At 51.0% G+C, this 15,730-nt stretch overlaps 1 protein-coding gene across 3 annotated transcripts in view; it reads right to left on the bottom strand.

The window, feature by feature from the left end:
- HIPK2 (homeodomain interacting protein kinase 2) overlaps positions 1-15,446 on the bottom strand; it is a 140,522-nt gene extending 125,076 nt beyond the window's left edge. The window contains exons 1-2 of one of the 3 annotated variants that reach the window (XM_051784679.1): positions 15,175-15,445; positions 8,695-8,772 (exon numbers count right to left, since the gene is read on the bottom strand). Coding sequence is in view for 2 of the 3 variants with exons in the window: in XM_051784680.1 (XP_051640640.1) it covers positions 15,175-15,193 (19 nt within the window). In the remaining variant the exon portion in view is untranslated. Of the gene's footprint in view, positions 1-8,694; positions 8,773-15,174 lie in introns of all 3 variants that reach the window. The other 2 variants (XM_051784680.1, XM_051784678.1) reach the window with 2 other exon arrangements.
- Between the last annotated feature and the right edge of the window lie 284 nt (positions 15,447-15,730).

The raw sequence follows: 15,730 nt of genomic DNA, 5'->3' as shown, positions 1-15,730 counted from the left end.
TCCCAACAGAGGCCCAGTATAGTGGCTATGTGGCCTTTAGGAGCCTGGCACAGGGGTGCTGTTATTTGCTACCAGCCACAGGCTGAGCCTGCTGCCTGCCAGGAGAAGCGATGAGTAGGCTTGGGAAATGAAAAGCACTTATCAGGGCAGAACTATAGGGATGACCATACTTAGACGTATGGAGACGAGATGGACTGCCAGAACAGGACTGTTACTGCAACTACTTCTTTGGCCATACACTGCAAACCAGAGGTCAGAACTGCCAGCCACAATTAATCACATTTACAGATTAAAACCTGACCAAATCCAACGCTTCTGTTGGAACCAAGAAACTCATCTGAAGGTTCCTGGCCCTGCTGGGAATGCAGAGGCTGCCCTGCCCCTTGGTTGCTCTTGTGGCAGGCTGTCACAGCTCAGGAAGGGTGAAGTTCAGCCACAGCACTCAGTGTCACAGTTCAGCTCCCTTTAAGCCTTCAAATTAGAGCTTACATGGGGCTTAAGTGCAGCCTGTCCCAACACAGGGTTGGATTTCACAGCTCTCGTGTGCTGCTGGGTTGCCACCTCCAGCTGAAAAGGGGACGAGTGCTCCACAGGCTGACTGGCAGGCAGCCGGGTGGGCAGTCCATCTGCCCAGACAGCCAGAGCAGGGGAGCACCTGCTCCCCACAGCCCTCCCGACATCCCTGGAGGGCAAGGCAGGAGGGTAGAAATCAGCAGGAGAGGCTCCCAATTCCCTTGCCTCAGTTAGCCAAATAACTCCCAATATCCATCTTCTCAGCAAGCATTTCATGGTAGCCACAGTGTTTTACATGCGACCATGCCTGTGCTCTTCCTCTCCCACATGCCTGTCGGCCCCCCACAGCTCATCCTGAGCCCCAGGGTGACCACAGAGTCCCCACACTTGCTGGCCCATGGGTTAGGACGTCTGACATGAAGCTTTCAGTTCCCACATGAAGTCAGTATGTTCTTGATGCTTGTGCTACGTCCTCAGCCATGAACACCTTAAGAGGGCTGGTCACCTTCAACCAAGCACAACTGAACGTGACAGGGCTGGGCTGGACAGGGGGTGAGAGAGGGGAAGAGGCTGCCAGGAACAGGAGAAAGAACTCAAAATACCCAAGGAGTATTCCCTTCACAAGCCCTGCAACAACAAGAAGATGAGAACTACCCTAGTACCAACAACAATGAAACAAAAAAACCAGGACCTGCAACTTGCTCCGGTGATGCCAGGTAACAACTGTGGCTAGGAAACATGTTTCCTAGCTCACCATCCCTGTTACCAAAAGCATCTGCATTATTGTAATGGGTGGCAAAAGCATCAGGCATCATCACCTGAAATTATGCCCTCTCCTGCCATTCACTCACATCCCATCTTCTTTTTCCCTCCCACTTTATTTTCTGCAGGCAGTGGCTTTTTGGCAGGAGTCTCAGTGTCTGTTTGCGACAGGGCATGGCAAGGGAAAGCAGACATCTCCTTGCAAAGTACCCTCTTCCTGAAACCCCTTCAACCCTTCCTGGTTGAAAGGAAATGCAAGGATTGATAATGACTCAAGTGCTCCTCTGGGAAACAGCAATGATTTTGGAGGAACATGAAATAACTTTTAAGCCAAGCCCAGTCCTAAACTCCACACTCTGCAGCTTGAGTTTGCAGTTGAGCAAGAACAAAACCAGGGTTCAGGTGCTGACCAGCAGGGATACTGGAAAAGACACAGTTACTTTACTGAGGTGGTCTCACCTGCATTAGATACATTGTGAGTGATACATGGTAAACACACCTAAAGGGATACAGATTCCCCAGGGGATACTGTATTTGCATACAGAGCCCAACTACGCTTCATGACTAAGACAAGACTGAAATAACTGAGGATACAGAGGACAGACCTGAGACACATTAGCAGAGCTGAAGAGATATCCAAGAACTGATCCAGTTGGGCCACCAAAACTTGGCACTGGGAGATGCATGAAAGATGCCTGTCATGCGGCTGTTCTGGATCAGGATGGAGATGAGCTAGTGGATGCAGATTACAGATCACCCTCTGTCAAAATGTCTTGGATGATATTTTTCTCAAGCTTGGACTTCTAGTAACCCTTTTGTTCAGTCTGAAAAGTCACACTGCTTCAAAAATCTCTTCCTGCCTTTTACAGGCAGAGTGGCAGTGTCCCCTCCTGAACACAATGTGATTTACAGTCTTCCACACTCACACTGGCAACACAACCTCTTACGCAGAGACTGCAGACAGCACTCCTGCCAACACATACACTGTCACAGCATTGCTCCACATAAACACCCTGCATTCACCTTGTTTATATTTCCTCCTGTACAGGCTAAGACAGCTCACAAACACACACAAAGCCTAATCTATATTTATAATACATCTCCCTTCTTCATTCCCTGCAGTGGAAAAGAGATCAGGTACAAACAAAATTTGTTGAGAGAATGGTGTAATAGTTCTAAGGAGAATCAGGCCCATGCTGTCTTCCATAGATAAAGAGGATGAAGCCACATACAAACATATGTGCACCCTCCTACACGTGCCTGCAAACATGGAAAGAGTCCCACATATACACACATACACTCTTCCACCTGTATTCTCACATACACTGCTCGATAACAGCATCTGCAGTCCCTTCTGACTTGCACGTGCTTTCAGGCAGCACAGGCTTTTGGAAGGTGCACTTTGGTTACCCAGGTGCTCACAGCCACAGATAAGTGATAAGAAAATGACACTTCAAGAGAAATATTGTCACCATCAATGGGGTATGCTTGTGTCTGGGTCTCACACATCCTTGTCAGGTGGTGCAGCTATTTTAAAATGGGGTTTGCAACCTGTTTCTTATCTCCACCTGCTAAATACACAAATATTCTGATGTTGAAAGAATGCAGAGGGGGAGCTAGGTGGGAAGGCATGTTTCCGGTGGTGCCAGTGATAGTGCTAGAAGAGATGAAGGAATTTATAATCGTACTCATCACTAAATGTGATCCCCACTTCCTTTGCAGGCACATGCCCTGAGGGAGTTATGAGATCCTGTGTTTCTCCATGCTGTCCACAAACTGCCCGTAGCCAAGAGCTGTCCTTTTATTTCAATCTGGCTTCAGAGTAAAGGCTGAGATCTCTCTTCCCTCTGCAAAAGACCTTGTTCCAGCTTCCCTAGCCTCATCACCCTGAGGCCTGATCATGGAAGCATTTCCCTGCAGGACAACGCCATCAGCCTGCTCTGAAACTGGGGCTAGTGTGCGTTCAGGTGCTGTGCAGGGGAAGCACAACCAACCAGCCCCCTGTGGTCTCTACTGGCTCCCAATAAGCTTCTATGAAGATGACCTAGCTATTCATTCCTGTCAAGGTGTTGTGTGCTCACATATATTTTGTACAAGCCCACCAGCAGTCTGCCCAGACACCAGAAAGCTCCTGTGCACTGCTGTGTTGGGAGCTGGAGGATGGGCATCACCTAATCCCAGCGCTGCTCCACTGCTGACCCAGGGCTCTTCCTGTAATGGAAAGAGCCCCATTACATACTCCCCTAGCCAATTGTACTGCTAAAGCAAGCTGACATATACCTATTATCGCTGTGCTCAGATCCCTCCCCTGCATTCCCCCCTGGGCACTACAGTACCTCAGCATGGGATCAAAACTGTTTGTAAACGTTAAGGTGCTCAAGTGCACCACCAGAGATTTCCATGTTAGAGACAACCCTACTCTGGGTATTTTAAAGACTAGTTATTTAACTCCCTAGAAATTCTGTCACAAGAGGAAGATTAAAGGTTCCACACACACTATTGGATATCCACTATGAGGATATCCAATAGGGTTTTCTCGGAATTTTTTCTCCAGCTTCTGAAGTCAAACATCTAAATAGGAAAGTAGTAATGATGGCCAGAAATTACCACCGTTTGGAGGCAAAACAGAGACTTGCTGAAAATCCTCACCAAACTATTTGGAATTTGCCAACACTAAGTGCTGCCTAGGAGAAAATAAAACCCCATGCATTTTAACTGGACATTCTTCACCTTCAGCCTATTACTTTAAGCAAACAGATAGCCTTCCTACCAATGTAAGTATGGAGCAATATGGACACTCGCCCTTCTGCAATCCTGCTGCTGTCAGCTCCTGTCAGAGGGACAGCCTGAAGCCATGGAAGAACCATGCAGATGGTCACAAACCAGGCCCCTGGCCCACTACTGACACAGTTCTTCCAGAAACACCACTGTGAAAAGCTAACACTAGGATGAGGCTCAGACCGCCTCCTCCATGACCCTCTCTAGGCAGGCTGGAGCAGTCTAGAGACAACAGTCCCTCCAATATCCATCCTTCTTCTGGGTACTTCTCCCTCTTCTCCCCATGCCACCACCTCTGGCTGATTTGAGCACTTGTTGCAACCTTTCTCAAATACAGGTTGCGCGTTCTCTGGGGCAACACCATGCCACATTTGTCCATCATCTGAAAAATCTGCAGCACAGAGATCTTTGACTTGGGATACCAGCTGCTAGGGGCTATAAATAATCTGTAATTAAAATAAAAGTGAAGCTGTACCACAGGATTGTTGTGCCTCCAAGTTTTCTCCAGACTACTCTCAAGAGACATAGAAGAGCTATCAGAGATAAAACACCAAATCTCAGCCTACTAGGTTTACACAGAGACCCACAAAAATATGTGTCTGTATTGTTCTGACCTCCAGATCTTTTTTTTCCTTCACATTTTCTTAACCTTTAAAAGGCACATAAGATAAACAGAGGAGAAGCTAGGCAGACAACATCCTCGGAAGAGATGTAGGAATATAATCAAGCCCTCAGACACACGCACACAAACACCATAATTTATCTCTTCCTCCTCCTGTTTGATATTATCCTCTGTTCTAGTATCATAATCTGTTGCTATGGGAACAGCTATGATGTCACTACAAGAGGTTTATGGATGCCTTGAACAGGAAGGAAAGGTACATGATGATGGGAAAGAAAAAAAACCGCACCTACAAACAGCTGCTAAGCAGGAGACGTTCCAGGAACAGCAAGTGTTAACAGGGAAAAGATAAATACATCAACAGTGCTGGAGTCGTTGCAGACAAAAGCAGAATATAAACCCTGTTTTAAAAATAAAGAATGCTTACAAATTTTGCCTACAAGTAAAAATATTCTGGGAAAGCTAAAAGGACCTTCCTGAAAAAAACAAACTTTCTTTGAAACGTTCTGCAAGTTTTCTGAGACTGGATGTTCTCTGAGTCTTGCTGCTAGAGTCCAAGTCTCCATCAAACCACTCTATCATCTGCTGCAACATTCCCTTCAGAAGTGTAACACCCCACCAAGGCAGCTATTAGGTAGGGAGCTTGCTGGCTATCCGCCATCCTGTATGCCTTTACGATCTGTAACTAGGAAAAAACCTCATGTCTTCAAGCAAAAATAAATAGAACCATAGAATCACTTAGGTTGAAAATGACCTCTAAGATCAATGAGTCCAACCACTAACCAAACACTGCCAAGTGCACAACCAACCATGCCCCTAAGCACCACAACTATACATCTTTTAAACATGTCCATGGTGACTCCACCACTTCCCTAGGCACCCTGTTTCAGTGCTTGACAATACCTTCCATTAGGAAATTTTTCATAATATCCAATCTACACCTTTCCTGATGCAACCTGAGGCCATTTCCTTTTGTCCTATTGCTTGTTACCTGTGAAAAGAGGTCAACCTCCACCCCACTACAACCTCCTTTTAGGTAGTTATAGAGAGTGTGAGGTCTCTCCTGAACCTCCTATTCTCCGAGCTAAACAACCTCAGCTCCCTCAGTTGCTCTTCATAAGACCTGTGCATTACATTCTTCAGCAGCTCCATCGCCCTTCTTTGGACACGCACTGGCATCTCAGTGTCTTTCTTGTAGTGCTCCTATGCCTTTAAGATTTGTTTCTTGGAGAATGTCCACCATTCCTGGACTCTTTTGCCCCTCAGGACCGTGTCCCAATGGACTCTGTTGACCAGCCTCCTAAACAGGCCAGTGTCTACCCTACGGAAGTCCAAGGCAGCCATTCTGCTGAGCCCCCTCCTTACTTCTCCAAAAACTGAAAACCAATCACTGTACCCAAAACAGCCTCCGACCACCACATCACCCACAAGTCCTTCTCTGTTCACATAAAACAGGTCCAGCAGGGCGCCTTCCTTTGCTGGCTCACTCACCAGCTGTGTCAGGAAGTTATCTTCCACACATTCCAGGAACCTCCTAGACTGTTTCCTCTCTGCTGTTTCCTCTCTGTGCAGAGACACACTGAATCTACTGGATCACATCCAGTAGCAAATAAACACCCTGACTCCAAACTATAAGAAAAAAGGAGCTTTTCTTGCTCTCTTCACCCAAGAGAAAAACCAAAATCTTACAGACTCACTGCCAAACATACTGACATACCCAACCTGCTACTAGAGAGAATAGTATGTTGAGCCTCATGCTTGAAACATGCCCAGCCTTTGGGCCATGCACATCCGAGTGCAGGATGATGCACATGTGATTCTCACCCATAAGCACAGGTGTTGATGACTGTGCCTCCATGCTCGTACCTGTTTTGGTCACCTGGACTGATGGTGAGAGTAGAGCAGACAGGACGATGGAGAGGGTGGGGCAGTCACACATGCCCTTAAAGGCATCATGTGTAGGCTAAGGGAAAATTCAGTATGCACCTCCTGATGGGGAGGAGAAGGGAGGATGGCAGATCAGATTCATCTGGCATAGACACTGCCGTCATGAGAAGGGCAATGGTGGCGAGGGAGGAAACCACAAGGATCTCAGATCAATGGAAAGTGCTGGTGTTTCAGATAACCTCTGTCCCATCAGAATTTCTTGAGTGTGGTGAGCAGGATCAGAGATCTTAAGGGAATGCCACAGCATCAGTTTTGCCTCTAGTCTCAGCTCCAGATGGGGGGAATCCCCAGGCAGACACTCTGTTTTGCCTGTATTAAGATATAGGTGGCATTTCCTGTCCTTGCTCACTTTCCTGTCCAAAGACGTTAGAAACAACTGCAGAGAAAAAACCTGGGAGAGACTGAAGTCAGTAAGGGCAGTTGCAAAAACAGTCCAAGATGGGATCTTCAGCATTTCACTCAATTTTCTGTTCCTGCCAAATTTGGCTGTGACAGCCCCAGCCCCCGTACTTCTCAGGGATCACTTCTCTCTCCTGTTACAGTCACTTACTCTCACCTTTCTTTTCCACCTCTCTCTCTCATCCTCTTCTCTCTTGTTCCTAACCTACTGCCTTACTCCACCTCAATCTTCAGCCCACCCTTCCCTTCCCTGATGGAACCCCTGTCAGAAATGTTCAGGAAAACCCACACATTGTGATTTCCTCTCCCCAAAGAGCTCAGCCAATTCCTACGATCCATGCTCCCGGGTCTTCACTGCAGGAAATGCAAACCCTTTGGGGTGGGAACTATCTGCCCCTTCATGTCAATACCATGCCTTGTGCAGTAAGCTCCTGTTTGTGTTTGGCACTGGCACCACTACAGCAAATACAACTGTTATTAGGAATACTTCAAAAGCACGAGAGTAAAAGAATAGGAGGTGTAAAACAATGCAAAGTGTTTTGTGTTTTCCAGTTTCTTTTATATTTGTGGGCAAGGTTCTGTTTCTATTTTTTATGAAACAATCTCTTCTGTGTTTTCTATTTGAGACAAGAGTGGAAAACAAAGCTGATCTTGGTGAAGAAACAGAGATTGTGCTTTTTAAATTGGCAGGTGACAGCAAGCAGGATTGCAAAATAAGAATTCAAAACAATCCTGACAAATTGAAGGGTACAGGATGAAATTCAAATGGGACAGATACGAAAATCATACACTTAGGTAGGAAAGCCTAGCTCCATAAACAGAGAATAGAAAACGGCTCATGAGGCATCAGACCTCTTGGACAGGATCTCGTAGCCACGGTACATCACAAGCTGCACACAGATGAACAATGTCATGGTGCAAAAGTTAAACCAAACAGGAGCACTGCCTGTAGGAGATGGAAGGAATGCTTCTGCTCTACTTGGTCAACACAGGATCCAACATACAGCACTGTGCTCTAGCAATGCCATTGAAAGGAGAGGTGGACTAGCTGAAGGGAGCACAGAGAAACGGGAGGATGGTCAGAGCTGAAGGGAACAGGACACAGGAGAAAGAGCTGAAGAATGTGTTTGAGATATGATTCAGCCGAAGGAACACAAAGTCAAGGACAGACATGACAAAGACAAAGGAATAGTTTTCCCACACCCACTGTTAAAAGGACAAGGAATCAGAGCAAGCAAAGCAGAGCAGTTAATGAGGAGGTAAAATCTTTTCAGTGACAAAGCAAAGGGCAGTGATGACAGCCTGGGCAGGCTGTGCACCCCATACATGGGAAATATGCTGGACAAGCCTGTTAGGGAACATGCTGGATGGGCATTTAATATCCTGCTTTGAAACACTTTTTGAAATCTTTCCTATGCCCACTTCCTACAATTTCAATGATATTGGTGAGAGGTAAGTTTCTCTGGCATTTCAGCATAACCCACAGACCAAGATAAACCTGTCAGTCTCTAGAACAGAAAGAGATGTCAGTCTGCAGGGTACTGCTGTGTAACACCATTGTTCCAGTTCTTGCTAATACCTTTAAGGATTAAAAGTCATAATGAACGGGGAAGACAGCTGCCTTCAGAGTTTCCCAAGTATCTCTGGTAAATACCACTGCCTTGAGGACTGACCTTTCCCACTTTTCAGGGTAGGAGCTGTCTGTGACTGCTCTTACTTCATCCCTCCAGAGACAGATGTCAGCACAGGCCCTGGAAGGTGAGCAGGACAGAGAACACGTAAATAGAGTGAGCTTCAGCTTCTCCAACCAAACGCCCCATTGAGGGGTAATGCTGAAGAAAACCAAGGGAGCAAACTATGCCATCCTTCACTCAGCATGAAACTCCCTCTCCCTCCAGAACACAACACAGACAGGCTAAAGCTGGCCATGGGGAGACGGTGCTTCTCCTTGTGTAGCTCTGCAGGTTTCAGTGACTGTGGCTGTTGCTGACCTATATCAGAATCGAGCCCAGGAGCAGCTCAAGGGGTTCACATCTTGAGATTGTTTGCCTCCCACTGGCTATTCTGTACACATCCTGTAAATAAGCAGAAGACTGTTCCTTGGCATCATTCTGTCAGCAGCTTGATCAGACAGCCACTCTTTATATAGCACCTTGAACATACACAACATTGTATAAACATGCACTATTACAGCTTATTGTTACTTCCATTCAATAAATAAATCCTAATGTTACGGCTTTTTAACTGTTTTAGTCCTGAATCTGGACTCTGGAAGGTATTTTGAAATATGGTGATGCCTTTGCCAGCCTACGGAGATAGAGGCTGCTCCTTCCCTCACGTACGTGGCCAGGTCTGAGAAGAACTGGTTTTACTATCAAAATTACCCAACTCAGAAGGCTACCTGAATTCAGGAGTGGTCCCAAAATACATGCACTTGTGCTTTCCTGAGGATGGACCTCAGTTGCTGACATGGCCAAGTGAGGGAGGACTCAGGTGTGCTCTGTGCTGTTAATAGGGGGGGAAGCATTAACATGCCTCTACTCTTCCAGCACGACAAACAGAAAAGTTGCTAAATGTCCTATCTGAACTGAAATTATCACCTGGGTTTATTTTTAAAACAAAAGCTGAACTCTGTACTGCAAGGGGGAATAGTTTAAAAAGAGAAGGCCTCCCGTTAAACACCTAGGTCTGTATTAGGGTATGTAAACAGCTGGAGAAACAACCTTTTCTCTAAATCGCGTTTAATTCTCACTTCTTGTTATCCACCAGTTATCCTTCTAAAAGCAAGAAAAAGCCCTCTCACATTTAGAGGGTAGAGATTTCCTAGTAAGGGTGAGGAAACAACCTCATTTTTATAAATGGACTGATTAAGCTATAGAGGCCATGAGTCAGAAAGGTACTTCAGCGTGTGGCCAGCTTTAAAGACATAAACAATCCTAATGAAGTCACCAGCACTGAATGTGAGCTTAAATTTAGGCACAGACCTTAAAATATCTTCTTAAATTGGGATCAGAGAGGAAAAGGGTGGAACTTTAAAAAAAAAACAAAAACAAAAACAAAACAGTCTCAGCCTACCTATCCACTACAGACACAGAGATGACGACATCATAATAGCTGTTAGCCCACCACTGAATGCCTTTGCAAACTCTCCTCACAAAGTCCAAAGGTAGCGCTATCACAGTTGCCTCAATTCCTACAGCTGAAAGAACTTGTCTAATCTGCCTCATACTGGTGTCTCAGCCTGGTCCAAGCAGAAGGTGACTGCACTTCCTCTTGACCTCGCCATCTGGCAGCACTGCTCTAACACCATCACCTGGGACCCACTTGCTGAGGTCCACAATCAGGACAGCGATTTACCTCCAAGCCCGGGTCACTAATCCTTCCATGATTTGACTTCCCAACTTTCTTCCTGACCAAATATCCACATACTTTTACACACCATTGCTGTAATGTGGTCAAAATTGAGCCTTATTCATTTAGCCACCCATATCTACCTACGGATACGCAGTCTAACTTCTCAAGACTGACCTAAGTTCAAAAGCCTCACAAGCATCAAGGAGGTCTCTGGGCTGTCCCTCATCAGTTGAAGACCTACACTGAACAGGGTGCGTGCACACCCAGTTTGGGTGAAACCGCATCCAGTGGTTTCAAAGCACCATGTGAAACTGAGCAGTAAATAACAACCACTGAGTAAATGGTGAAACTGAGTGATGGGAAAACAAAAATTACTTCATTTTTTAGGCCCGCTGACGTGTCCAGCTGAAGCCACCTGGGTTTTCCCCACCTGTTACAGTCATGAAGAGGAACACAATGCACAAAGTCCAAGGGCCGATGACTATGGCGAGTAACTGTGTTTGCCTCTTTGTCTGCTCACCCTGGGCCCTGGGCCCAGCAGTGCTCTTTCCCCTTCTGAAAATAAAACAGCATTTTTCACCCATTACATCTCAAACTCACTTAATCGCTAGACACAGCAGCACGATAAGAACAATAATTTTAACTGGAGGGGACTTCCTGTTATCCTAGCTATAGCCATATCCTGAGCAAATAAAAACTTAGGCTTTTGGTCCCAGCATTGACATAGCTTAAGTTCTGATTATTATTTCATAAACAGGAAGTGCCTTTGAGTTATAATCTCCCTGCATGAACTTTGGGGTAAAGACCTTTACTCCGCCTCACTGGGGCCACCTCCCTGATGAGCAAGTTTTGTGTGTAATGAGCAAGTTTTATGTGCCTTAAGAGATCTGAGGATGCATTCAAAACCCAGCAGGGCTGGCCTGTTCCTGGCATTAAATGGGACCTGCTCCACAACCAGTCCAGGGTCAGATTTTCAAGCTTTCCCAGCCCCTCGTGTGACAAGCAGAGCATGCAGGCAGGTCCCTGCCTGCGCTGAGCTCCAGCAGCGGCACCGGTGGTGAGGTGCAATTTACAAATATTACCAGATTAATTCCATAAGCCACCCACATAGACAACTACCGATGCGGCTGCTAAAAATACACCGTGAGTTGCAAAAAAGTTGTCAAGAATAAGTAAGGAGCAAAGCAAAGAGGAACAAAACCAAAACAGAGGTAATCACTGTTTAGAAAATAAAGATTAATGCGTATAAATACCTCTCTTTACCCAATTCTGAAGGATGCCAGGTACCAGACACCCAGGAAATCACTGGAGACAACCAGAGGCACCTGCCCTAGGCAAAAATCTACCCACAGCTCAGGCACTGCTGATGTCTAGCAAACCCCCTCTTAAAATTGGGTCTCCCCAGTCCACAGAGCCTGGCTCTATTCTCTGCACAGTAGAAAATGTCACAGGTGAGGACACAGGCGATGATTTTGCACAGCAAGGGCAACAATGCCCAGAGGAGGGTCCAGAGAACCAGATTCTCGCCTGCCTCAAGCCATTCATCTCCTCTGAAGCCAATACAGCCGCTCCTGACGAAGCTGCATCTCTGGTGCTCAGTGGATGGCAGCCACTAGTTTGCCCCATCTCTGGAGCAGAGGCCATGCAGGATTACACCTGATGAGGTCCACTTCGAATCCCAACACATTTCCTCGTATGGCTCACAAACCAAACCAAAAAACAGGTCAAACATTGTTCGGTGGTGTTACTTCTGTTTTGTTCTACTTGTTATGTTTTTTATGTCCTTCATTTTACTGCTCAGCTCTGCAGCACCCAGAAAAAAGAAAAAGAAAAAAAAAAGATGAGAAAAATCCAGGAGAGGAGAAGTCAACAGCAAAAACTCCAAATTCTTTAAAACCAATGGGAAAATTCTGCTTGCAGTGTGTGTGGGAGAGGATTTCACACCAGATATTCACTTATTTATCATGCCTCGCCTATTAATATCAGGTGAGGCACCATTCTGCTTCCCAGAACTGGTATTTAAACCAGCTTCTCAGAACAAGCACGGACCACCCTCACCTGCACATCAAGAATGGTGGGTGACTTTGTGCATGTGCTCTATGTTATCACTCACTTAAATTTCTACTGGAACCATTTCATAAGGCCTTAGAAGGTGTCACATTTCCTCCCAGGGTGCCTTTTCTGTCAAAGAGCCTATGTTCTGAAATCGGTACGGCAGGGATACGGTTTCACCTACCCTCGCCTGCCTTGCGGTGGTGGCGGTGGGCGTGCACGTGTGCCACCGAAACTGCTCGGTCAAGGGCAGGAGCCGAGAAGCAACGCAGTGCTGATCCAACCCCTCGACTCCCGTGTTATCCTCAGTGGCCTGACCGTACCTGATGCTCCAGAGGTGGGCTACAAAGCAGTCTGCTTAGTCTGCTTATGCACAAACCGTGAGACTCGCAAGGGAGGATGGCAGTCCTCGCCTCCTTCCAAGGAGGAAATTGCATCCCCTGCGATAAGTTTTTATCTATGCACTGCAATATTGCAGGGAATTCTAAGGACCTCTCATGGCAACTAGGAGGCGAAAAACAATCATTAACCCCTCCTCCACCTCCCTCGAAGCCATTCAGCAGCAATTTAACCCGCAAACATACTGCATTACAATACAGATAAAACAATCTCTATCAGCCTTTACGCTATCTACCGGCTCCTGCCATTTGAGATATTCACGTATTTCCAGGCTTAAGGCTGCAGAGCCTGGCTGCGGACCCTCCCGTACCGGCTGCGGGGAATTTGTTTTTACAGGTCACTTTCATGGCATTTTTCCCCATCTGCTCCCTTTTCCCAGTCAGGCAGAAGCAGGGGCGCCGCCGAAGTTAGGATGCTCTAAGGCACCGCTAAACTTCCACCGCACGCTCCGGTGCGACACCGGTGCGGCCTCGGGAGGAAGCCGGCGCCCTACCCGCCCCGGCTCCCTTCTCCTCTGCCTCCCCTCCCCTCCGCTGCCCTGCCCGGCTCCGGGGAGGCGGCCGTGCAGGCTCCCGCCCGCTGCGGTGCGCCGGGAAGGGGGGAGCGTGGCCAGGTTGACCGCAGGCCCCGCGCCTCCCGCCGCCCCCGGCCGCTGCAGACCCGCCGCGGGGCACCGCACTGCCCCGCACCGCCCGCCGGATGCGGCCCGGCGAGCAGTGAACTTCAGAGCGCTCGCCGCATTACCCACCCGGCCGGCGGCGCCCGCCCGGGAGGGGCTGGGCGGGCTCCGCGGCGGCCGGTGCGGTGCCGGGCAGGCCTCGCCGGCCCGGGGCCGCACCGGGGGCGGGGGGGGGTCAGGCCCGGCCCTGCGGGGACGCCGGGCGGGGGCTGGGCAGGTACGCGGCGGGGGCCGGGGGCAGCGGCGGCGGGCGGGTTCCCCCCTCCCGCGGCGGGGCCCCGCTGCCGGGGGAGGCGCCGGGGGCGGCCCGGGGAGGGGAGGGGAGCGCAGGGTAGGGGGGGCTGCCCGGGCCGGGGCCGCTCGGCGGCGCGGCGCGGCCGCCAGAGGGCGCCGCCGACGGGCCGGCCCCGACCGGCACCCCGGGCCCGCCGCGGCCCCTCCGCCGGCACCGGCCTGGCCCCGCCGCGGCCCCCCCGCTCCCCCGCTGGCCCCGCGCTCCGCCGGCCTCGTGCCCGGCAGCGGCGAGCCTGGGCAGGGCCGGCTGCCCTGCCTGCGCTGCCGAAAACGCTCCCCTTTGTCTGGCCGCCTCCGGCGGGGTCCGAACTCCGCGCCGCGGGTGAGCTCGGGGCTGCCCAGAAATAACCCGGTGGGCCGCCGGTAACTTTACACCGCCCGCCAAGCGCCCTCCGAGCGGGCGCCGCAGCCCAAGGCTCGATTTCCTCCTCAGATAAGTTTTACCGGCCTCGCCACGGGGACGAAAGTACTGTGTCCCCGTGCCGCCCCCCCGCCCGCTCCCCTCCGCGCCCGGCTCTCTGCCGCCACGGACCGAGCGGTCCCGGGCGGGATGGAGCGGCCGCCGGAGGATGTCCCTCCGGTTTATGTAACGCTCCCCGGGCAGCACCGAGCCGGGAGGGGTGACGGGGGAGGATAAATGCGTCGCGATGGGATTTAAATTAAACCCCGATACATCTTTGAATTTTTCTTTTTAAACAGACACCCAGGACTACGCACCGGTCTAACACACACACCCATATATATATATATATATACATATGTGTATATATATGTAATTTTTTTTTTTTTTTTAACACGGAAAAAACTAAGTTGGGGCACTTGGGCTTCTCTCCGCAGCCCGGGCTGGGCTGAAGGAGAAGCCGGGGGAGCTGACAGGCGGCTGCCGGCAGCCCCGTCTCCCGCCGCCGCTGCCCGCGGGGTCCCCGCGCCCCGGAGAAGCGGAGCCCCGGCGTGGGGAACTCCTGGGAAACCGGCGAACGGAGCGGGGTGGCCGGTCCTGGAAATGCGAACTGCGGCGAGGGGCAGGCAGGCAGCAGGCACACACACACACACACACACACGGAGGCGCAGGGCAAGCTCTGTCCACCTCATTGTTCTGCTCGGCACCGGCACGGACTTCACCCACCGCCCCCCGCCGGGGACCGAGCGCCCGGGACCGCGGGGCCGGGGGCGGGCAGAGCCGGAGGGCGACCCGCGCCTCGCCCTGCTCCCGTTGGGCGCCGGGAAGGGCGGGGGTGCCCCGCCGCCTCCCCGCGACATCGCCGGGGCCGCGGGGAACCGCGAGCGGGCGGCCGGGGACCCCCTGCTTCCCCCCCCCCTCCCCCGCCGCCACCGGGCGAGGGGTGCCGGCGGGGCGCGCCGGGCCGGGGCTTACCTTCGTACATGGGGGCCATCGGTGCAAGGACGCCTGTTATTCATGGCAACGCCGCCACGAACGACGCGAGATCGCAGCCCCCCAAACTCAACACACATCTGCCATCTTGAGCGGGTGTCTCTCGGCGGAGGCGAAGCTGCCGCCTGCCTTCTGCATCGCTGCCCACCTCAGCGCGGGGGGAGCCGGGCACATCCAGCCCCGCTGCCGGCCCTCCGACGCGGCCGGGGCGGGCGGGCGAGCGGGCGGGGGGCGGCGGCGCCGGGCCGGGCCGGGCCGGGCCGGGGCCGGGGCGAGGCGAGGCGCGGGGCCGGGCAGGGGCGGCGGGCGGCGGGGCCCCCCCGGCTCGGGACGGCGGCGCTGGGGAGGGAGGGAGGGAGAGAGGGAGGGAGGGAAGGAGAGAGGGAGGGAGGAAAGGAGAGGGAGGGAGGGAAGGAGGGGGGCTGGCGCGGTGCCCCCGCTCTCAGCGCGGCATGGCTGCGTGTGCCGGGGCGCCTGCAAAAGTTGCACTGGGGGTGAGAGAAAGGGAGAGAGAGACGGAGGGAGAGAGAGGGAGACG

This window comes from Manacus candei, unplaced genomic scaffold, assembly GCF_025592945.1.
Source record: "Manacus candei isolate 608988 ecotype Guabito, Panama unplaced genomic scaffold, ASM2559294v1 h1tg000018l, whole genome shotgun sequence".
NCBI classification, from domain to species: domain Eukaryota; kingdom Metazoa; phylum Chordata; class Aves; order Passeriformes; family Pipridae; genus Manacus; species Manacus candei.
Note: the sequence above shows the minus strand (reverse complement) of the source record. Positions and strands in the feature narration are given on the sequence as shown.